The 24,389-nt window shown below is 32.7% G+C and overlaps 2 protein-coding genes and 1 non-coding gene across 3 annotated transcripts; 2 read left to right on the top strand and 1 right to left on the bottom strand.

Annotated features, from left to right (window-relative positions):
• Positions 1–203: 203 nt before the first annotated feature.
• LOC105347310 (putative GTP-binding protein 6) lies at positions 204–10,843 on the top strand. The gene is made up of 12 exons (XM_011456326.4): positions 204–304; positions 2,038–2,482; positions 2,606–2,704; positions 3,002–3,108; positions 4,467–4,645; positions 4,995–5,084; positions 5,379–5,496; positions 5,849–5,969; positions 6,073–6,278; positions 6,532–6,674; positions 9,580–9,732; positions 9,895–10,843. Exons 2-12 carry the CDS (start codon positions 2,200–2,202, stop codon positions 10,031–10,033), a joined length of 1,638 nt encoding a protein of 545 aa, XP_011454628.3. The 5' UTR covers positions 204–304; positions 2,038–2,199; the 3' UTR covers positions 10,034–10,843.
• Positions 10,844–10,966: 123 nt separating this feature from the next.
• On the bottom strand, positions 10,967–12,547 carry LOC105347309 (uncharacterized). The gene is made up of 3 exons (XR_004596354.2): positions 12,335–12,547; positions 11,894–11,921; positions 10,967–11,721 (listed from the first exon to the last, which is right to left on the bottom strand). It is a non-coding gene; the product is annotated as an uncharacterized protein (transcript).
• Positions 12,548–20,585: 8,038 nt separating this feature from the next.
• LOC105347308 (myeloid differentiation primary response protein MyD88) lies at positions 20,586–22,423 on the top strand. The gene is made up of 4 exons (XM_011456322.4): positions 20,586–20,727; positions 20,894–21,077; positions 21,281–21,372; positions 21,688–22,423. The coding sequence occupies exons 1-4, from the start codon at positions 20,724–20,726 to the stop codon at positions 21,942–21,944; spliced, it is 537 nt and encodes a 178-aa protein (XP_011454624.3). The 5' UTR covers positions 20,586–20,723; the 3' UTR covers positions 21,945–22,423.
• The last annotated feature ends 1,966 nt before the right edge of the window (positions 22,424–24,389 follow it).

Below are 24,389 nucleotides of genomic sequence, written 5' to 3'. Positions count from 1 at the left end.
TAAAAATATATTTTAAAATTCTTTCAACGGATTCAGTATTTTTGATAGCAAGAATTCAAACTTAAACCTATAGATAAGTTAAGTGATTTTTATCATTTAGATATAGATATACAAAATTACGGGAAATTAAATGTTCGCATCCAGTTTCTCTATTATGTGGAAAACTCGATATCCAGTTTTTTGTGCATGGCAAAATAACTTTTATAAGGTTAATATTTATAATTTGTTCTATTCCTTGAACACAACTTGACATGAAATTGCATTTGCATTTTCTTAACAAAGTGGCCACACTGGAGAGAATAAGGTCACTTTCTTATCGCTTACGGACTTTATCTCATGAATGTCGACAGATGAAAATTTTATACATTTGTATAACGTTACTCTATACCAAGAATTAGATTACATATTCCTAAACTTCTCGATATTCATAAGTATGGTGGCATATCTCTGCCCCTTGTGTGCAAGTTATTTTTCTATCAAATATGTCGACATGCAAGATAAATATGTTGACATGCAAGATAGTTATATCAACATGTAACATAACTATGTTGACATGCAGGAAAATTGCAATCAAATAAGAAATATAAAAAATCTCCAAAAATCACAAATATCGCCCACATGTGATATCCAGGATGATAGATGCTTCTTATTTATGTCAACATGCAACTTATTTATGTTAACATGCAAGGTAAATACATGAGTACCGATCAGACCTAACCTAACACAAGAGTAAACCCCAACTAAACCCCGGGTTTACTTTCTGGGTTTACTCCGGGTTTACTCTTTGAAAATTAGGGTCCACTCGGGATTTCCTTTGGATTTACTCAAGAATTGCTGTACGCACTGAAGTGTGAAGCAGGCCTGTATTTTATCTTACCATCTTACTGTCTGTAATTCCTGCCCCTTATATATTCTGAATACACATGATGCATCTGCTATCAGGGGTATACTTCTGGCGGGGTTTACTCTCTGTGTCCACTCTGGGTTTACTTTGGGTTTACTCTGGGTCCACTCTAGTAAACCCGGAGTAAACCCATAGTAAACCCAGGGTTTAGTTGGGGTTTACTTTCTGTTAGGTTGGGTTTGATCAGCACTGTATGTAGACATGCAACTTATTTATGTCAACATGCAACTTAGTTATGTTGAATTGCAAGATGAATATGTCGACATGCAACTTGTTTATGCAGACATGCAACTTATTTATGTCAACATGTAACTTCTTTATGTCAACCTGCAACTTATTTATGTGGACATCCAACTTAGTTATGTTAACATGCAAGATAAATATGTTGACATGCAACATGTTTGTGCCAACATATTTATCTCGCATGTCAACATAACTAAGTTGCATGTTGATTTAAATAAGTAGCATGTGAACAAACTAACTTGCATGATGACATAAATAAGTAGCATGTGAACATAACTAAGTTGCATGTTGACATGAATAAGTAACATTTCAGCATATTTATCTTGCATGTGAACATTACTAACTTGCATGTCAACATAAATAAAAAGCATTTAGCATCTTGGATGTCGCATCTGAGCGATATATAAGATTTTTTATAACTCTTATTTGATTGCATTTTTCTTGCATGTCAACATTATTAGATAAGTTGCATGTCGACATAATTATCTTGCATGTCAACATATTTATCTTGTACGTCGACATATTTGATAGAAAAATAATTTGCACACAAGGGGCAGAGATACCCCAGGGGTCAACTAATTTCCATTTTTTAATACTGACAAATTGTGAAACACATTCTGGAACATCAGAGTATTATCAAAGCATCCAATTTTCCTATTATAAATTTTTGAAAGAAATCTGTAAAACATTTTGTTGAATTCTTTGTGTAAAAAAAATATAATATATCTATGAAGAATTCTTGGATTTTTTCATACTTCATGTATGTGTATTTTTGTGAAAAGTAATGTAAAAAGTGATGGAAGTAGAAACCTGGGACAGAGTATAGAGAAAATTTGATTTCAATCAAATTGAGATACAATAATCACTATAATTGTCATTGTTTTCTATAGGCTCTAACTACATACTGGTATGCTACTACAGAATTGTTATCAAGGACATATATATTGAAAAAAGATTTATCGATCGTCGGGGTAGAACTTGACCTGGAAAACTCTCCATACATGTGACAAACCATCCTTGAGGAAAGCATCATATTGTGTTTCCTCGATGCAATGTTTTTAAGGAGCCTTAGACCAACTTGTCACTTGTGCAAGATAAATTGTTCCAGAAAACAGTCAACATGGTTGTCTCTAAGTCATGCAGCTAGAAACAGAAGAATGTGTTCTGGTCAAAAACTGCAGACCCATAGTCCACAAAAGAATACAAAGTTCTTGTACAAACCACTCTGTTGCTTCAGTACAACAAACCCTGTTTGTAAGGAAAGGGGACGAAAACCAGGTCGTGATGAAAATGAAGAATCAATAATAAACAAGCTGGCAGAAAGTCAGGATGAGGGTAAAGAATATGTTAACATGGCTTCTGTAAAACTTTCTTGATTTGGAATATTGCATTTTTGAAGTGTTGTTCTGTATGTAAGAATACTAAACAGATGAAAACTTGCACTATTCCTTTCACCAGAAGCTGATGCTCTACATGAGACTGATGAATATAAGCAGGTTTTACAAGAAGAGTTCCATTATGATGGGGTTCACCACTCACTAATGATCATACATCCAGGTACCATTATCTGGTAGCTTCTTTGGAATCGTCCAATATATGTATTTTAAAAGACTTTTAGAACTTATATATTGATATCAATGTCTCTCGAATATTCAGATTTATGTAACATTTATTAAATAAATACAAAGGTTCACTTACTTTAAAAAAGTCTTAAAGTGTTGAACATCTTACAGATATGAGCTTGAAAATTAAACATTCTGTAAAGATTCATTATAAAATATTATTCAGATTTTTCAACCAGTTTGAACCAGTTTTGATGGACTTATCCTCCTTTAATTTATCTCCCTTATTCAGCCATTAGATGGGAAAAAGATAAACCTCGCTCTACGACCCCCGAACTACAGCTCAGTGAAGCGCGTGCATTGGTTCATTCACTTCCACAGTGGAGAGTGGCAGATACAGTAAGGGTTCTTTTTGTGTTTATTTTTTATCAATATGATATCATTACTGTAGATTCCTAATTAAATGTGAGGAATTAATATCTGCATAAAATTGCGAGAAGCACCTTTCGTTGATTTTAAAACCACACCATTATTTACTGAGGGTTGAAAACTATAAGAAATGATGATAAAAGTTCCTCATTTCGCGATATTATATTCTTGCTATTTGACTCAAAACATTTTACCCAAAACAGCGGGATCACGGAATTAAATACTCGCATAATATAAGGAATTTACAGTATCTATATTACTGGCTTTATACACAGCAAAAGTTGAAATGAGGCATTACAAACTCTGTAATCTTCTATATACATGTACAAATGTCAATGCAATGCTAGATTAATGGTAGATATATGAACTATTCATCAATTTTACAACATGTACTTTTTTGTAACCATTAGTTTAACCTTACTTTAACCAATCTTTAAAAGAAAGATTCAGTCAGAAGACAACCATTGGAATATGCGCAACACATATAAAACATATTAATGGTTTTTCTTTTTACATGTTTAAGAGGGTATGAGTCCCCATCCCCCCGTTTCTTGCCAAGATATCAATAAGACTTTCAAAAACGATGCTTCATGCATGTTAATTTGCTTTCAGTTGGTAGATGTTATTGGGATCTGTAATGATTTCTTTCCATATTTGACTTTTATCTTCTTACCTGATAAGGCCTTGAACATAAGTTGAGTTATAGCTCTTGGGCTTAATATGCAGAATATATATATACAGGGTATGAATTGTGTTTAGGCCATACCAATTTGAATTCTTGGTTGCCGGAGCTGCGGGCACGTGCCCAAGGGCTTTCCAAAAAATAATATTAAAAATAAATCCCATTCCCGGAAATTTTTGTTTCGTTTCCCGCTCAATTTTTGGCTCTTTTATTTTTTTCATCAGTCATGATCGACTTTTTTTTACATTGAACATACCAAAAATTTCCCAGTAGATTGTAAGCAAGGTTTACAAGTAAATAATGCCTGTATGTGAGGATAGAATTAGCGATCAGGAAGTGTCTGATACAATGGCGAATAAAGTCACTAACTTTTTACTGTTTTTACATGTATTTCAAAGGAAAAACTGACATTTTAAAATAAAATGTTATCGGTCGCCATTATTTTTTTATGTCGCCCCGAAATTTTCAAATTTCAGTTTTTTAATTCTAAAATTGATAAAGCGCTTGCTTGCTCCAATATTTTTTTGGCTAGAATATCCGATGATCAAGAAATCAAATTGGTGTAGCCTTACCAATAGTTTTTTTTCTGGATAATTTTAGGATTCGCATGCATGTCATACTGACAAATCTTAGTTTATCATTGTAGAAAATCATAAAAGTCAAGAGTCATGGAGGATTTATTTTCATGAAGGGACAGCTTAAAGAACTGACAGATCTTGTCAAATCTCATAAAAATATTTCTGCAGTATTCGTCAATGTAGACATTCTAAAAATCAATCAGGTGGCTATGCTACAAGGAGCTTGGCAATTACCAGTTTTTGACAGGTACTGTACTTGTCTACTGTACCTACAGCTTAATTTCTACCGTACTTGAAAATTTAGCTGGAAGAGGTTTTAATATTCTAGCTAATTTTTAATGTGGAAAATTAATACGACTGTATGACTTGATTTAATTGCTCAACTATACGGGATTTATAAGCTTAGTTTTCATTAAGAAAGAGATACCTTTGAAATATCATAAAGTCATTGAATAATTACCAGTTTATTCTAGCTAGTGGCATGAAGCATCAAACACTTTTTTTTAATAGTAACTTATTCAAAGCTAGTCTCTCCATGTAAACCCAGGTCTTTCAGAGTTTTTCCACATGTTTTAGTCAAAATTTCTGTCTTGCAGGTATACTCTTGTTCTTCACATATTCAGAGAGTACGCACATACACGAGAGGCTAAATTGCAAATTGCTTTAGCAGAAATTCCATATATCAGGTAACGATCATATAATGAAAAAAATATCTCTCTAAAAATGTGTACAGGGTGTGTGTGTCAGTGAAATATTGCAAATGCAGTCGATTATTTAAACTGTGAATAATTAAGAATGGTGCAAGTGTTTTTGATTAGTTTTCTGATATGCAGCTATTAGTTCAGTTACCTTCTTCATTACATTTTTTACATTCAATGTAAATTTGTTTTATAACAAATTGACATTGAATGTATTGTGATTATTTTGATACTTCTGTTCATCTTATGAAAACTGATATTGTTTGTGCCTTTTGCTTTCAGAGGGCGATTGGAACAAATCAATGAAGGCCAGCATGATCATGTGACAGGAAAGATGCACTATGTTGTGTCAGGAGGGTTCCGTTTTACTTACATTCAAAAACGACATGCGCTGGTAGCGGTAAGTACACCTTTATTTATAAGAATGACACTTGGGATGATACAGAAAAAGAGTGCATCAAAGTGTATGCTTTTGTTTAATGATTAGGTATATAGTGATAGGAAAAGAATTATATCTAGATTTTGATGTGGTCTATTAGATTTTGTCAAGCCTGCATCATGAATATTCCACAGATAATGCATAGCTTCATCTATAAACCATACCTTAATAACGGTGTATACTTGAAACTAAAAAATTTCAATTGCAGTTCAATTATTTTACATATATTACATAAAAATTAAGTAAACAATACCATTGTCTTGTAGACTTGTAACATTTTAAAGAGCTATGTTGTGAACATTATGTAATGCAGGAAAGAGAAAGAAGACTCAGAGGAGAACTAGAGAAAGTGAGACAACAGAGGGAGGTGTTGAGACAGAACAGAATCAATCAGCAGTACCCCACTGTAGCTGTAGTTGGCTACACTAATTGTGGTAAAGAAAATTAACATTCTAATCTTTCCATTCCAATAAAAACCATAATCTCACCAGTAACTATTGAGAATCGCTCATAAACCTGTTTTCTAAAATTTTCAAGGAAAGACAACTCTTATCAAAGCACTGACAGAGGATGAGTCTTTGACCCCTGAGAATAGACTTTTTGCTACATTAGATGTCACAGTTCATCAAGCCTTTTTGAAGAACATGAAAGTTCTTCTTATTGACACTGTTGGTTTTATCTCAGACATTCCCAAGACTCTTATGGAAGCTTTTTCTGCCACTCTAGAGGATGCTTTGATAGCAGTAAGCCATATGTACCCAATATTAGAGAAGTCAGATCAATACAATTTGTAAGGTGCCATTGGATCTCTTTTGCATTAAAAGAAGTATTTTCCCTCTGATACATGTACACATGTACTTAATATCTTTCTTCACATTCATTACGGTAATTTCTATAATATTTTTATAGTTTGTGTTTCTGTAAATATCTAATACCCGGTACGTGATACATTAGCTGGTCATTTGTCTGTCACAAATTCTTTCTCCTCTTTTGTAGGATGTAGTTCTTCATGTCAGGGACTTAAGTCATCCTGATTATAGGAATCAAGATGAAAATGTTGTTGATATTTTGGGGAAACTGCTCTCTGAAGAAAAGTTACAAAACATGTTGGTTGTCAACAATAAATGTGATCTTTTAAGGTACTGGGACTTGTAGACTATGGATTCCTAATTAAACATGAGGAATTAATACCATGTAAAATTACAAGACTAGAGGCACTCCTCGCAAATTTTAAAGTCTGGTTTGTTTATTTTTTAGCTCACCTGAGCTGAAAGCTCAAGTGAGCTATTCTGATCACATTTTGTCTGTCGTCCGTCCGTCTGTCCGTCTGTCTGTCCGTCTGTCTGTCTGTAAACTTTTCACATTTTCAACATCTTCTCAAGAACCACTGGGCCAATTTCATTCAAACTTGGCACAAAGCATCCTTAGCCTAAGGGGATTTAAAGTTATGAAAATTAAGGACCACGCCCTTTTGCAAAGGGAGATAATTAGGAATTTATGAAAATTTTCGAGAAATTTTCAAAAATCTTCTTCTCATGAACCATAAGACCAGGAAAGCTGAAACTTGTGTGGAAGCATCCTCAGGTAGTGTAGATTCTAATTTGTGAAAATCATGATCCCCGGGGGTAGGGTGGGGCCACAATGGGGGGTCGAAGTTTTACATAGGAATATACAGAGTAAATCTTTAAAAATCTTCTTCTCATGAACCATAAGACCAGGAAAGCTGAAACTTGTGTGGAAGCATCCTCAGGTAGTGTAGATTCTACTTTGTGAAAATCATGACCCCCGAGGGTAGGGTTGGGCCACAATGGGGGATCGAAGTTTTACATAGGAATATACAGAGTAAATCTTTAAAAATCTTCTTCTCATGAACCATAAGACCAGGAAAGCTGAAACTTGTGTGGAAGCATCCTCAGGTAGTGTAGATTCTAATTTGTGAAAATCATGATCCCCGGGGGTAGGGTGGGGCCACAATGGGGGGTCGAAGTTTTACATAGGAATATATAGAGTAAATCTTTAAAAATCTTCTTCTCAGAAACTAATTAGCCAGAAAAGCTGAAATTTGATTGGAAGCATCCTCAGGTAGTGTAGATCCAAAGTTGTGAAAATCATGACCCCTGGGGGTAGGGTGGGGCCACAATGGGGGATCGAAGTTTTACATAGGAATATATAGAGTAAATCTTTAAAAATCTTCTTCACAGAAACTAATCAGCCAGGAAAGCTGAAACTTGTGTGAAAGCATCCTCAGGTAGTGTAGATACAAAGTTGTGAAAATCATGATCCCCGGGGGTAGGGTGGGGCCACAATGGAGGTCGAAGTTTTACATAGGAATATATAGAGTAAATCTTTAAAAATCTTCTTCTCAGAAACTAATCAGCCAGGAAAGCTGAAACTTGTGTGAAAGCATCTTCAGGTAGTGTAGATTCAAAGTTGTGAAAATCATGACCCCCGGGGGTAGGGTGGGGCCACAATGGGGGATCGAAGTTTTACATAGGAATATATAGAGTAAATCTTTAAAAATCTTCTTCTCAGAAACTAATCAGCCAGGAAAGCTGAAACTTGTGTGGAAGCATCCTCAGGTAGTGTAGATCCAAAGTTGTGAAAATCATGACCCCCGGGGGTAGGGTGGGGCCACAATGGGGTGTCAAATTTTAACATAGGAATATATAAAGTAAATCTTTAAAAATCTTCTTCTCAGAAACTAATCAGCCAGGAAAGCTGAAACTTGTGTGGAAGCATTATCAGGTAGTGTAGATTCAAAGTTGTGAAAATCATGATCCCCGGGGGTAGGGTGGGGCCACAATGGGATGTTTAAGTTTTACATAGGAATATATAGAGTAAATCTTTAAAAATCTTCTTCTCAGAAACTAATCAGCCAGGAAAGCTGAAACTTGTGTGAAAGCATCCTCAGGTAGTGTAGATATAAAGTTGTGAAAATCATGACCCCCGGGGGTAGGGTGGGGCCACAATGGGGGATCGAAGTTTTACATAGGAATATATAGAGTAAATCTTTAAAAATCTTCTTCTCAGAAACTAATCAGCCAGGAAAGCTGACACTTGTGTGGAAGCATCATCAGGTATGGTAGATTCAAAGTTGTGAAAATCATGACCCCCGGGGGTAGGGTGGGGCCACAATGGGATGTCGAAGTTTTACATAGGAATATATAGAGTAAATCTTTAAAAATCTTCTTCTCAGAAACTAATCAGCCAGGAAAGCTGAAACTTGTGTGAAAGCATCCTCAGGTAGTGTAGATATACAGTTGTGAAAATCATGATCCCCGGGGGTAGGGTGGGGCCACAATGGGGGATCGAAGTTTTACATAGGAATATATAGAGTAAATCTTTAAAAATCTTCTTCTCAGAAACTAATCAGCCAGGAAAGCTGACACTTGTGTGGAAGCATCATCAGGTAATGTTGATTCATAGTTGTGAAAATCATGACCCCCGAGGGTAGGGTGGGGCCACAATGGGGGGTCAAAGTTTAACAAAGGAATATATATGGTAAATCTTTAAAAATCTTCTTCTCAGAAACTAATCAGCCAGATGATTCTTTATAATTGTTAAGACTTTGGCCCCAGGACAATTCTTTGGCCTCACAAGAAGGTTCAGAGTTTGATGTACGTTTATATCCCATATATAAACAATTGTTAAGGATCTTTTTGAGAACTGCAATACTCAACATATGATATGACTATAAAATCATCCTGTTAGAAAAGGGACTAATGATTATAAACATAAGAATATCCAGGGGGAAAATGGATTTTATTTATTGTACATTGTCCAGATAGTTTGTATTATGACTCCATTAAGCTGATTTTATCATACCTATTGTTCCTCAGGTGAGCGATGTGGCCCATGGGCCTCTTGTTTTGACAGTTGTGAGCCACTTGGCTCCTTTGGGCAATAAAGAAATAAGAATTCATATTTAAAAAATTGAGGCACACAAAATGTTGGAATTGCAGAATTAAGTTCTTGCATGAATTAAGGAATACATGACCAGCCATTTCATGATTGTGTTAGATTCTCTCTTGTTTGATTCATTAGTGATGATGAAAAAAGCTCTGACGGTCTCAATATATCAGCAGTAACTGGCTCTGGATTAGATGAACTGAAGACACGGCTGGAAGAAGCCATTATAAAGAGTACAGGAAGAATGAGGAAAGTCTTTAGAATACCAGTCGGAGGGGATCATTTAAGGTATGTCCGCTACATATCGCAGCTTAACTTAGACTTGAAAAATAAACAGGCATTCCCTTATTTATTGCTTTTCCTGTTTTCAATATCAAGAAAGTGGTGTGCACACCTGAAGCTCTATCAGTCTAAAACTTTTGTAATAGACTTTTTCTTTTCCATTTTCAGTTGGCTGTACAAAAATTCCACAGTGTTGTCAATAACAGATGGTGAAAATGGAGATTCTTATTTAGTGGAGACTATTATCAATACAGCTGCTTATGGAAAATTTAAACATTTGTTTTCTACAAATAAAAGGAAACCCTGAGGCTGAAGTGAAATTGTATTGTATGCAACATTCTATAAATATCTATAGTGCCAAACACAAAATACATGTAAAATTTAAAAATCTGTATTTTTTTTAAAATAAAGATATGATTCAGAACGAAGAATTTTGAAGGTGTGGTTAGATTAAGTATGCATATATAGACAGGCATATTGATTATTTCCAACCCTTATTCTTCAATATATAGGTTCTAGTCTAATATGTACATTAAAACTATTTGCCTGCATAAATATTGATGCTACCTTTTGAAAAATTTATTTTTACTGCTCTGTTGTTCACAAGTTGTAGTAGAAGCTGATAGTCCAAACATAGAAGAGAATTTGAGTAGAAAAAGGTCTAAAATACTTCTTTGTAAAATCACATATACTTTTATGAGGCTGTGGTGTAATTATTCTTCCTTCTGAAAAAAAGTTCAAATTACCTGTGCATAGAGCTGTGTAAAAAATTATTGAGGCTGGGGGAATTTATTAAGTCTGCTCATACAATGTAACCATTTAAGGTAATACTTTGAGAAATGTTAACAAACAAAAGCTAGGTTAAATCAGCACTAGTCTTTGCACTTCGTATATTTTGATAGAAAGAACCTTCCACTTTGCAAGGTTAGGTAATTGTTCTGATTTTTTTTATTGCAGGAGACAATCTACATGTATAATGTATTTTATTTATCCTTGTTGTAATTCTCCCCATTTCGGCTTTATTGCAATCTAATTAAAGTAAGATGTTAGATCCACTGGCATACTACACAGTTATACATCCAATTTTAATTAAATCGGGCTTTATTGCTTACCAATCCAATTAAATCATACCTTGCAGAGCAATAAATATACTACCAGTACATGTATTCGTATTAAAATGTAATATGAGTTTTCAATAAACAGTCTATATATATGGAAGAAAAAAAACCAAACCCAAATATCCAAATCATTATTTTACAATTAATTTTATTAAGAAATAACGTACTGTAATCTTTGATGGTACATGTACACACAATTATGTGTTCAAATAATTTGACAACTCAATTTTAAATTGGTGAGCACACATTTTGGACAACATTTATTCCAGTTTACAAGATAATAAACCTTAAAGATTAATGATGTCTACTGTGCAAACAATACTTAGCTCTCATTGAAGGGCAAGCAAACAACAATGTATTACCAATAACATTCTTGAAGAGATTTTTGCCAAGATGTTGCTGTAATGAATTGCATGTAAAATGAACCAACATCAATCAGTATCTGTACTTGGTGGAGTAATCTTTGGGCGATATCACAAGACCTCTTCCTTTTCTTGCTCCTCGGAAAACGGTCTCCACAATGTCTATAAACTCTTGCACATCTGCCATGGACCAGTTAATTTTATTGTTGTTACCAGTTCCTAAATCTATCATGATATGCTTATTCCTGTAGAAGAACATGACAGTACATGGGTCGTACAATTCGTACATTTTGTTGAAGTCAGGAACTTCTGAAGTATCCACTAAATACACAACAGCGAAATTCTTCATTTTTTCTGCACACTTGTAAAGTGTTTCATCCATCACCATACAAGATGGATCCCAGTCGTGACCAAATCTTATCACTACCACACGGTCCTCTTCAGCTAAAATGGCTTGGTCAACTTGCCATCCATTGTGAAGATGCTGAAGCATGTACGACATGGTGATGAATTGTCTAAAAATATATTTACATAAACATCAATTTACAAATAGATTGAAAATAAAATATGATCTTTATTTCCAAAATTCTTTAGAAAAGACCGGGAGCTACAGACCTGCAGCTATAAGGGAATGACAAGATACTGTTGTTTAATACATTATGCAGTATATCATCTTGAATTACTTACCAAGTTTCAAACTGAAATTACAGGGTTTCTGAAATGGAAAAAAAAACACCAACTAGTTATTATAGGGTTGACAATAATCTGCTGTTGATACAATGTTGATAAGATTAATATCGTGCATTATGGCCAAGTTATTCAACAATGGTTCGCCACGATCTATGTCTTTTTACTCATCCATGTAAAAGAAAATACACATAAATTGTTAATTTATAGGTGTAGTCAAAAAATCGTGACGAGCCCAATGGTAACGTTATATCTTCAACCAACAATCATGACAATGTACACAAGGCACCATGTTGGACATTTTCGCACAAGTTTCGTAGTATACCCAGAAAAAGAAAATTAATATATCAAAATAATGTATGAGTAATCAAAATTAGCATTGATTTGTCTAATTAAACCACAGGTTTCTTTTTAAGGCTTTATACTTTACAGTTTACTTACATTTTCAGTCGATGCTACTGGAGCGCCCTCTTCCGGTCTGGCTCAATTAGCACATTGATTAAGTCGTTCCATGACTATGATAGCTTCAAAACTTTTCTTGATATTTTCAGTCAGATTCTTTTTTTTTTTAAATGATGACAAATTATGACACAGCTTTTGAACTCATCCTCAGTATTTGAGCAACAATAGAGAGGTTTAGCAGACCAATGTGTACGTGTAGGTTACAAGTTAGAACTACGCGTACCAGCTCACATTACCTTTCTTGTTTAGCAGTTGTGTACCTGTACGTGTAAAGTTTTGATGAAATTCTTGATATCCTCTCCTACTAAGCTGAAAATTTTAGTTATAGTCGAAAATTGAGAATTCTGTATGTGTTAATTTTATTATACATCACTGTTTATATATGTATATTTTTATTTATCACAGATGAATAAAATAACAGAGCCATTGCAAGATTTGAGGTAGAGATACGTGCATTAAAACTCCAATAACATATTAAATTTTAATGAAAATTTATGTTTGTAGATATCAGTATTTGCATTGAAATACTCAGGCTTAAGAAAAATAAAAATATTTGTTAAAATAAGTAGCCAACAGGGAAACAGAAGCTACAATTTAAGTTCGACCTTACGGGTACTTTGCAATTTACACGTATGTTCATTCGGGTACATACGTGTAGAAATTCGTCATTACACAAACTGATGACGTAATGCACATATTTTCCTTTCTACACGTACACGTACGCGTACACGTTGGTTTCCTAAACCTCTCTAATAATTATTTAATCGTATTCTTAATTTCAAAAGTCCATTGAGCTCAATTTTCGTATCTAAAAACAAATATTTCGCGAATAAACGCGTAAAAACGAAACTATTGCGAAAAAACTTTTATGCATAACTTTTGCGAATAAATGCGTAATTTTCGCGATGTAACGCAATCCTTTCCCGAAAAAAGCGTAGTTTTGCGAATAAAAATAGATGTTCGATCCGCTCGCTTACTCACTGTGTAGCATATAATTCTAGTTGGAGCGAATATACGCACAAACGCAATATACCGCTTAACTTTTTAGACTTTGTATACTGTTAGAGTTACAATACATGTAAGTGCATTTCCAGTCAATATCAACTCAATATGCTATGATATTTAAAGCAAAAAAACAAAACAAAACAAAAAACCAACTGACTTTATAAATAAACACAAGTCATAAAAAACAGTGTACTTCCTATAACCGTAATAAAAAAAAATAGAAAGTTAGACTATTGATATTTTTCAGAATATTATATTTCGCTCAGTAATTATATCTAAATTTATGAAATAAAATCCTACACAACTTTGTCAACTTAAGAATATATACATAAATTCACGTTAATTTTAAAGTAGAATTTAAATATTCAAGGACTTCGTTATTTTTACATTCATATAGGGCAAAACGGATTAAAACTGATTAGATCTTGCTAAGTTTAGTCATTAACTATATCGATTTCATAAGAAAAATGGTAGATAGTACTTGGAGAATCTAACTATAACTTGTTTTTATAGCATGCCATGTATTTGGCCTTTCTAAAGAAGTTATAAAAAATCACGTTTTTGCGGAAAATCATTTCCCCGCGTTATAAAGCCTCTTCCGCGACTGAAAGACCATTATTTTTTTTTTATTTATATGTATGATCAGGGACGTATATATACTAACCACACCCTGCATTAAGAACCCATACCATGTACACTATATGAATGTTTTGGCCCCGCCCTAGATTCAAATCCCTACATTTGGAGATATGAAATTAAAAATTTTGATAGATAGCTTTATTTTCTTTATACAGTCGGTTTTATTCAGTATCAGCAGAGGTAAAAGAAACTTTTTTTAAAAACATAAAAATACATCAACACTATATGACTATTTTAGCCCCGACCTTAGTAGAGTCAGACCCCTACCTCGGGGGACATGAAATTTATAATTTTGGTAGAGGGCTTCCTGGTCAACAAAATAATGAATTCAGTTTTCCTTACAGGTGTGTGGAAGTAGGGAGGAAAGACTTTCGTCATGATCTGCGTTTTGGTTTAATGAACCTTATTTTTACACGTAAAGTACATTTGGACCAAGTCTGAATTGAGTTCCTTATCAACACTTCTTTCATATATGATGCAACATCAAGTATTCCACAAATGCACCAGACGTTGAAATGTGTCTTTTCATGCGTAGGTATTTCTCCTTGCTATTATGTTTTTATTATACTACTTGTGAAAAGAAGTGCCTCTTGTATTTCGTCCGCACGTTTCAACGTACGTGGCTCTAGTCACGGAATCCATCCCGGATCAAACAGTCTTAATTGATATTTAAATCAATAGAATACGTTCAAGGCATTTACATTAGAGCTTTTAAATACACCTATATATTCTTTGACGTTTTCTACAAATGAATATAAAAACCCTTTTTCCTGGTGCAAGGTATTTACTTATAGAATTTATTCGTATTAGTCGGACGATGTCTGAAGGGACGCACCGAGGCAAACCATGCAATCCAATCGCTGAATGAGCTGAATAGGAAAATAAAGCAGATATTGACTTTTGATACTGCATCAAGGCACCTAGACTTATGTGGCGGATAACTTCCTTGTTCTTCTGAATGGTCCGAGCATTAGGTATTAGGCACAACGCAATCATCATAGAGTCCCTTCTTACTTTATCAATAGAGTAGATTTATTTTCTACGCAACGATAAGGTTTACGTAATAAGCACCAGACGCCTTATGGTAGTGTCAACCCTCTGAAATGGTTCAGGTGCACTTAGGTGTGCCCGGCGACGAGAGAGAGAGAGAGAGAGAGAGAGAGAGAGAGAGAGAGAGAGAGAGAGAGAGAATTTTGCGAAGAACATATTATGATTAAAGACTATGGTGGTTGGACATAATACTGACTTCAATATAATAGAAATCTGCGTGTTTGTGGAATTACCGTGCAAGCTTATGTGTTAACTTATTATGCTTAACACTTTCGATAATTTAAAAATGGACACGGAGCATATGTCATTAACAATATAGATGAACTTTAAGAGAGAGCAAAATAAGGGAGAGGGAACTAATTTCAATCGACAGTGCTATATACTGTTGCATTAGGGAATACATAAATTTGCAAAAATATATATACAATTTTAATACATAAATTTCGTTTATGGTTCCTTTTTGGTTGGTATGCTGAATACCGATATGATTTTCAAGCACCTTGGACGTTATTTTTATGTACGTTTACCCCCACGGATTTAATTTATTCGTTCACTTAATAGCATCAGCAACAGAATGCATTCAAAATTTCTTCTTTGCTTATATATATATATATATATATATATATATATATATATATATATATATATATATATATATATATATATATATATATATATATATATATATATATGGACATGGATATATATATATATATATATATATATATATATATATATATATATATATATATATATATATATATATATATATATATATATATATATATATATATATATATATATATATGGACATAGATATTACCAGGATTTCTTCTTTGCTGAAGTATAGATATAGTTCCTGGCCGGGGGGGGGGGAGGGGGGGCTAAAAGGAAAAGAAATGAAGGAAGGAATTAGTGACAAACACACACACAATAACTGTACATCCTTATCCTTTCTGTGCTCTGAAAATTCAGATACCCCTTTGAAATCAGAAACACTTTCAGGATATATTAATAGACAGCTCGACGACATCCCTCCATTGACATTAAAAATTGTCCTGTTTTACTTTTAATGCTTGGCTTTATCGATTAGTTGACTGTAGACAAAACTTGCAAGGCCTGCTATTTTATTTCAGTGTTTACCTCCTCTTTTTCAGGCATGCAGAACAAACACATGGGACTCTGATCTCAGTTAAACTATAGTTCATGATCACTAAAACAATGCATACTACTTGTACTTATATTTGCATTCAATTACCCATCTAGTTTTAAAAAGTTATTTGACTAAATGCTGAGCAATATTGCATTTGTCAGTTTATAGAGAAATGAATGCAACCGATAATCGGACGGTATACATACATGTAGATGTAGCGTACATGTACACACGTACGAGCAATAAATCTGATTTGACACACATTGCAACATTTCTTAAATACCTGAGCCACTCTAGGTTTCTTCAAGGTATATTCTAAGTACATGCAATTAGAGAACATTTAATGTTGTAATTGGAATATAAAAAAACCCCCGAAATATATTTAATTTGAATGTGGATATATTCAGCTAATCTGCTGTAGAATACAGGGATTTCATTGTTGGCTGTAGAATTCACATTCGTTGTGTATAGATGTGTCGAATTTACTGGGTGGGTGTATTGTAAAATGGGACCACCGAGATAATGAAATGGTTGACAAGAAACGAGTTTATTGGCCACACATTACATGTATAAACGCTCCTTTAAGAAGATTAAAGGGATGGGAATGTACGTACGTCTCCGATATCTTTCATTTAAATATATATATATCAAATTACGACCCCGTTGTAAATATGATGTGAAAGACTGTCCATTTTTGATTTATTTTATTTATTAGGACAAGCAGAAATGCTTTTAAATTTCACCGGACCCCGGTTTTTTTTTTCCATGTTGTATTTCATTGACTGATAGTCACTGCGTGGTACATTAGGGAAGTGTAATAATACCAATCGACGTCGGTCGCGTGATTTTCACGGGTTTCATTTGCGTTTCCCTTTGTTTCACTGCTACTAGTGCCTTCAAGCAAAATTATGACTGTACATATGTGCCAGATATTTATTTTTCCGTAAAAAATTCGGGTCAAACATATATGTGGCCTTATTTTCGGAATAAAGATACAGCAAACTCTACTTTTGTAGATCCAAATTGAATGAATTTATTAATTCATTTAATTTCTTAAAAATATTCAGACGGTATTGCTGTAAAATAAACAAGTCTAAAACGTTCGGAATATTAAAGAACAAAGAAAAAAGCCCCCAAGAACCCCGTTCTAATAATAAAAAAGATATATGTAATCCAGTTAAAATTCAACATACAAAAGATAGGATAAAGTTAAAAGTAAAAGCCCGTGTACCTAAGACCTTTAATTGTATGATAAAGTTGTCTTACAATATTATACTGCAAGGAATCTTCTAAGGTAATCGGCTACTTCTGTGATGACGATCGCTCAGATACTTAAGGCCACAAGTTAAACCAAATGTCAACTCTCTATTTTATTTAAATATAAATAACACATTATTTCTGTACCTTTTTATTGTAAAAAAAAAAATCAATGTACCTTTTTATTGTAAAAAATATTCAATGTCGCTGAAATATATCATTACTAGCCACTGTATTACACGAAAAACTTTCATTATGTGCCATTACATAGCAAAATGTATTACTATCATGGTTTATTTTGTTTCTGACATACGTGATATTAGAAACAGTTTGAATTAATAAAAATAAAACCCGAACAAACTTCTTAACAATTTTTTAGACTTCATAAATACCCCCCCCCCCCAAAAAAAAAAAAAAACACAAAAAAAACTATAAAATTATTAAATGTTTACGCTGCTGAAGAATTTGAACAATTAAACCACGGATAACGTATACACCAATCGAATTTTTTCTACAGTATCTGACATGATTAACTTTGAAACAATTCGTCTCAGTAAATTAATGATGCGTTGACTCATTATTGTATGCAGAATACAGCATTCAGCAAACGAGGAAACCTATGCACAAATCATATTTTACAAAAATGTTTTCTGTATGGTAATAAAAAAAAACTCATACAAAAGTTAATGAAACTACACACTTTACAACAAAAGCCATGTTGGATTTTATGAAAACAATCTCACAATTTCATTATGAATGATGCGGAAATGTTAAACAAATGAGCATATATTAAATAAAAAACAAAAATAGTTCGCATCAATATACTGTTTCAACTATAAAGTATGAAGCTTTTTCAAACGTGAAGTAGGATTATTAACAAGTCATGTTAGCACAAGAAATTCATATTTGCCCACATCTTCCTAGATGGTTTGTATTGGATAGCTGAGACAAATACTGATGCACATCATAGCAGGTGTTTCTGTGTCAGCTGTACGCACTTACACAAATCATTACCCCATTGGTGCTCAATGTTACAGACGTAGATGCATTGTTACTCGATACCTGTGTTTATCAGGCATTTTCCCGAGCTGTGTTTAGAACTTTTCCCAACGAAGGAATTGACAATACCTGATTCTCAAAGGACAGATGAGATTAATGGAAAACCTTGCAATATTAACGATATAATTTCTGAAAAATAAAAAAATAAATCTTCATTCAGTGTTGTTTTAATTTCAGCGAGTTTTGCGTGTGTGTGGTTTATTTAATTGATTTTTTTTCATTATCATATTGTTCAGAAGTTGCACAAGCTTCTCTCACATTAGCAGAAAAGCTGGTCAACATATTCTGTACAATTTTTTTTTTTTTTTCATATGTGTACACAATTTGCATACACTTCGTCTTAAAACTTATGTTGATCATTTTCATTTCCAAAGTACAAATGTAAATAAGCCTAATTTTAGTACTTCAGCAGAACGTATATGTAATACCACACAACCAAAAACATTTACTTATTTATACATTAAATCCAGTTTAAATCGTGTAAACATAAAATTTTGCATACACATTTATATCAAAAGATTATCAATAACTTTTTATTGAATTTCATAATGTAAAAATAACACAATGTTATAGTTGCATCACAAGATAATCAAAAACTGCTTTATGAAATGATGTTTTACATTAGAATAGAAAATAGAAATTAATAAGTGAGATGTACATTAAATTTCAGATAATAAAGATTACAGCAACAATTTCTTTGTCCCTATTGTTTAAATTCTGTCTGAAAAATTGTAATAAAATGTTGATAAATAAGAACGGTGTTCTTATTACTAAGTTTCATTCTATTACTAAGATCATGTCTAACAGTGCATAAACGGCATTTAAATACCAACAATAAATAACAAAAGGGGGTCAGTTATTTAGATAGCTATCGAAAAAACATAAGTAGATACTGCGTTTCCAAGTAACCACAAATTTGTTTCTGTTTTAATGGCCAAGGAAAGGCATAACATACATAACAAACAAGTTAAGAACATTATGTAATGTTTTCTTGAGATCTCTATGTCAAAATAATAAAATCGTATAAACCAATGAATGCATTACCAATTTTATTTGTTAAAACTTTTAAAATTGTCTTTATTACTTTGTACAAGGTACAAGTTTTTCAAATATCCAATGACGAATAGAAAGTATAGTAATACTTTGTGGCCGGTACGCAAAGTTTGAATTTCTTCATAATTTTTAATAAAACTATTATTTACATTTCTGGGGTATACATTGTATTTGTATGATCAACATTTAAAAACAAAACGAAAACAAGAGTATGTAATATATTGACCAGCTCCCAAGTCCATAAACTGTTGAAAGACATGGTCAAAATAATTAATATATTTTGAAAATTGGCAAAAATGTTTGAATAGTTGCAAGTGTATTCTATTTAACAAATATTCCAAAATTTATACCTAATTTTTGCTTTTCTAAATATTGAACTTTAAATCGTTTTTTTTTTTCGTGTTGAATTGTGCTTGTTTTTCTTTATCTTTAATTATAATGTTTTTCACATTGATAAAATAACACAATCTGAATAAATATCACGTTATACTGCACCATCGGTTTTGTCATATCGTAAATATATGCCGTTAAGGGTATGTGGCAATCATTTTCTGAACCTTGAAGGAAAGTATTCACAGATGTTTATATCAGCTATTAACCTCACAAGTATTAAACAAATTCAGTTAAGTGATTACCCGATCTCCACCACTTGTCCTAAGGGGCATTGATCAGGAAACCCTCGCTACGTTCATCCAATGGGAAATCAAGGAACATGGTTCCCTTAGGTTAATTCACTTCAGATCAACAACTTCCCACTTTGTGTGTCTAAGTAACTTTTCAGAAAGATATTTTCATCAAAGCAAAGTTACAATTATATCGTAATTAGCCAACTCTTTAATTCAACAATTGAAAAAGAAAACAGAAAGAAGGACGATAATTTTTACTGGCTAAAACGGCCTGAAAAAAATAAACCTAATATCAAATATCTTTACCCATAAGGTAAACAAAATGCGTAGAGAATTTAAACACCCTTTGAATGCAAGTTATTAATAGAACATAACTATTTGTAGCCAATAGGAATCGAGGTTTTTATTTTCATTGATTTTTTCTAGCTATATGTTATGCATTTAAAGGAAGCTCAAGGATTGTTGGGTATAAATACTTACGTTCCGTGTATAATTGAACATAACACCAAACGACGGAGAAATCACAATGGGTATGTTTATAATCAAATACATAAACATGAATATGCATATTCGAAATTGATGAGAAAAAAATCTTTAGAGTTTAGAAAATATCGTTGTAAAAAAAAAGTCATACATATTTGAATTTAATTTTTTCAAATAAAATAAATAATTCTGACTATTTTTTTCTGAATGCAGACAATCAGATAAACCATTACGACGCCTATGTGATTGCCGGTGATACAGAAGAAGACAAACTGTTTTTAGAAACCATGAAAAACAATTTAGAATCCTCAGCTTTTAACTTACGCCTGTATATCAAATCAAGAGACGGTCCTGGCGATTTTGACCACCAAAAGGAATCGGAAATTATCATGAATAGGTATGTTTGCCTTTTTGGCATGTTTTGTTGTCCATTAAAAAATCAACGGAAAATGCCATCTTATCCGTCAACAGAAAATAAAAATAAAACGATTGACGTTCACAAATTGCATTATTATGTAAGAAGAATGGATCAAATAAATTTTAACTGAAAAAATGTTGAGAGAAACACTTTTTTTTTTCATACGTGTATTCTTATTACAGTTGTGAGAAGATAATTGTGGTTCTTTCTCGAGACTTCACCCAGAACGAACAATGCATGTATCTACTTAGAGTTGCCATTTCAAAATCACCAGGTACTTCATAGTCTATAACAAATTATTCAAAAGTCCTTAATTTTGAATTGAAAAAAAAATGTTTATCATCAAATTATATGAATATGAAAAATAACTGAAAAAACGTTTACTGACAACAATGCTGAATTTGATTCAGTAACTAGCATATTTAGCATAGGAGAATGATATCTGAAGCAAATCACACCTAATTAAAAAAAATCGTTTTCATATTAATTATTCACAGCATTAAAAAACTTGCTTGCATGAATTTAATGATTAAATTCTGAAAATAAACTCATATATATTGGTCATAAATCTTTAATATTTGAATTACAGGTTTTCATTTGAGGCATATCATCCCTATACACAGAGAGGAATGTCTCGCACCAAGCTGCATTCGATTTTTAACGGCAAACGATTACACTAAAGAGGACATTCGTACATGGTTTTGGCCGCGGGTAGCAGCTTGTTTCAAGAAAAATGTGATTAATATAAGGACAGCAAAGAAAAATCTACCCGCTGTCGTCTGTTTGCCCGATATCATTGTAGACTCATTTTCTTCAGAAAAACAGCAAGAGTGGAGAAACAATTAGAGTACATAGAGTGAAATAAGTGCACATTTTAAGTATACAGTAATTCTAGTCAGTGTTACAATATTTTATGCGGATTAATAGAAAGCCGTTTAGCAGCTTTTTTGAGTCAAGTCCGACAATCCGGCTGTTTTGTCGCTCATCAGTGATGAAATCGCCATATCAAGTCTCTGTGATAATTAGGACATGAACGCAGTTCTGCCATTGTCTTTCAAACATTTACCAACCTGTTTTACACATATTCCTATTTATATACATCTAATGTCCCGTGTGCGTCTTTGACTTGTTTATATTCTAACAGAAATATATATAGCTAGTGCGTCAATTTTTTGTTTCAGTTGAAGCTTCTGGGTGCTACATGAAGATTTGTTGAATTATACATACATGCATGCTTTTATGTATATTTTTGTTTGTTTGTGCAATGAGATTAAATTTGAAATATGTGCGATCAGAACGTAATAAATAAAAAAAAATGAAAATAATCTTTTGAATATGTAAATATGAATATAGTTCTAGGAAAATATTATCTGCTGGATTATAATAAAACGACAATATTGAGATAAGTTGGGTTGCATAATAAATAAAATAACAAAAAACCACTCTCCCAAGACCTCCCTTTTAAAGAAAAGAAAACGAAAGAAAGAAAATACACTATCTTTATAAATATTGGCTGAAAAAAGGTCTATTAGAGGAAATCGTTCGAAATAGAACTATAACATCAAGTATACACTAAAATTCCTTTTTTTTCTTTACGAAATGATACAGGTAGAATATAATATGGCGGAATAAGTCACCAAGAAAATACCGATAAATCGATTTAAAAGAACCCGAATACAAGTTTCATGATGTATTTAATTGTCGTGGATGATACCATACTGTATGCCCAGTACGGACATCGTATAAACAAATATCTATTAAAATCACCCCATAACACATACAATATTCACCTATTGGACCTTAGTAATTGATCGATATTTTTCCAGGATGAGGGAAACATTCTATGGATATCTCAACAACCAATCAACTCTTTTGTAATTTTCCGGAACTAGCGGCTTTACACTTTCAACGTTATATTGATTAAAATATTTTATCAATTCTCTGGAGATCGCAATACAGTAGAAATAAATACATTGCCCAGTAATTAATCTTTAAGTACCGGTAGTCACTCACAACGATTCACTCGCTCGCAAATTTGTTTCTTTAAATACTCTCCTCATAATTAAACTAAGTATTATTTTCCGTTAAATATCCCGACTTTAATGACGAGATTTCATTGGTTAGTGTACCTAGAGGTACACCAACCATAACACACGGTTTTTAAAAAATTAAATGCTTCGTACGCGGAAGATAAATATAAATCATTTATTTATAGAACTAAAATAGGGCTCTGGAGCATTTAAGGGGAACGGTTTCTGTGGTGTAATCAGATACAATACAGAAATCATTCCGCTCAGTCCTTTATTAACAAGAAAACTATCATATCATGTATGAATTTTAATTGAAAAAAATGCATATCTGATCCTCAAACTCTACATGTTTTTGACAGTTTGAATAACTAGGGTACTTTAACCAGATTTTTAAAGATCTTGGTTAATGAGATAATTAAACTGCATTAAACTGATTTTTTAAAAGGATATCATTTGTTCAGAATAATTTTCACATCTAAAGTAATTCTGCACTGCAAAATATTGCAGTAGCTCGAATTCCACATAAAGACGTTTTTCCAGGAACTGAAAAAAGAAATCAAAATTGCGGTCAAAGAAAGGTGTGTATATACCTTAAGCTGATTAGATTTAAAATAATGTACTGCAAACACAGCGGAAAAGGAGGGAATAATAATTGTTTTTGTATTAAAACCGTTTATAAGAAGTGTTTACTCCAAGTTTTCATTTTATAAAATATATCCTAATGATTGGGTCAAGTTAAACACAGTTTACGAAAAAAGAGAAGTCATCTTTATTTACATTGCAAAAAGCCCTCCTAAAATAAAAAAGAATTATGTCATGTGCGTACAATTGTTTTTTCACATTAAATTGTACATCATGATGTTTTCCAATATTTTGAACAACTTAAAGTGTGATACTAGAATTTAAATTTAAAACAGCATAAACCGAAATATGAATAGTTTAAATACAACGATGAAATAAACAGGAAAGTGTGTGTTAATATTTTGAAATTCCATTTGTAGCGTATGTTTTAATTTTTCCTGATTGTTTGTCTAATCACTAGTCAGATCTTATAATGTTGATTAATTTTTTTTCTCTTAAATACAAAACGTATACGTATTAGCACAGTTTATTGTGAAAGTTAATTACAATCTTTCATCTTAAGAAAAAAAATAAATCATTTAGCCTTTTATCATCTAATATGACTTGTGTTTCTTTCCAGTAAAGACCTGAAATATGGGAACAACCGTCACTAGTGTTTAGAATAATTTTCACATCATAT

The sequence above is a fragment of the Magallana gigas genome, chromosome 5 (genome assembly GCF_963853765.1).
Source record: "Magallana gigas chromosome 5, xbMagGiga1.1, whole genome shotgun sequence".
Taxonomy (NCBI): Eukaryota; Metazoa; Mollusca; class Bivalvia; order Ostreida; family Ostreidae; genus Magallana; species Magallana gigas.
Note: the sequence above shows the minus strand (reverse complement) of the source record. Positions and strands in the feature narration are given on the sequence as shown.

Coding starts and splice junctions, on each gene's coding strand:
- LOC105347310 (XM_011456326.4), top strand. CDS start 2,200: ATGTTTTTAAGGAGCCTTAGACCAACTTGTCACTTGTGCAAGATAAAT. Junction 5,497..5,848: donor AACGACATGCGCTGGTAGCG/GTAAGTACACCT, acceptor TATGTAATGCAG/GAAAGAGAAAGAAGACTCAG. Junction 5,970..6,072: donor AGTTGGCTACACTAATTGTG/GTAAAGAAAATT, acceptor AAAATTTTCAAG/GAAAGACAACTCTTATCAAA.
- LOC105347308 (XM_011456322.4), top strand. Junction 21,078..21,280: donor TCGGAAATTATCATGAATAG/GTATGTTTGCCT, acceptor TTCTTATTACAG/TTGTGAGAAGATAATTGTGG. Junction 21,373..21,687: donor TGCCATTTCAAAATCACCAG/GTACTTCATAGT, acceptor TTTGAATTACAG/GTTTTCATTTGAGGCATATC.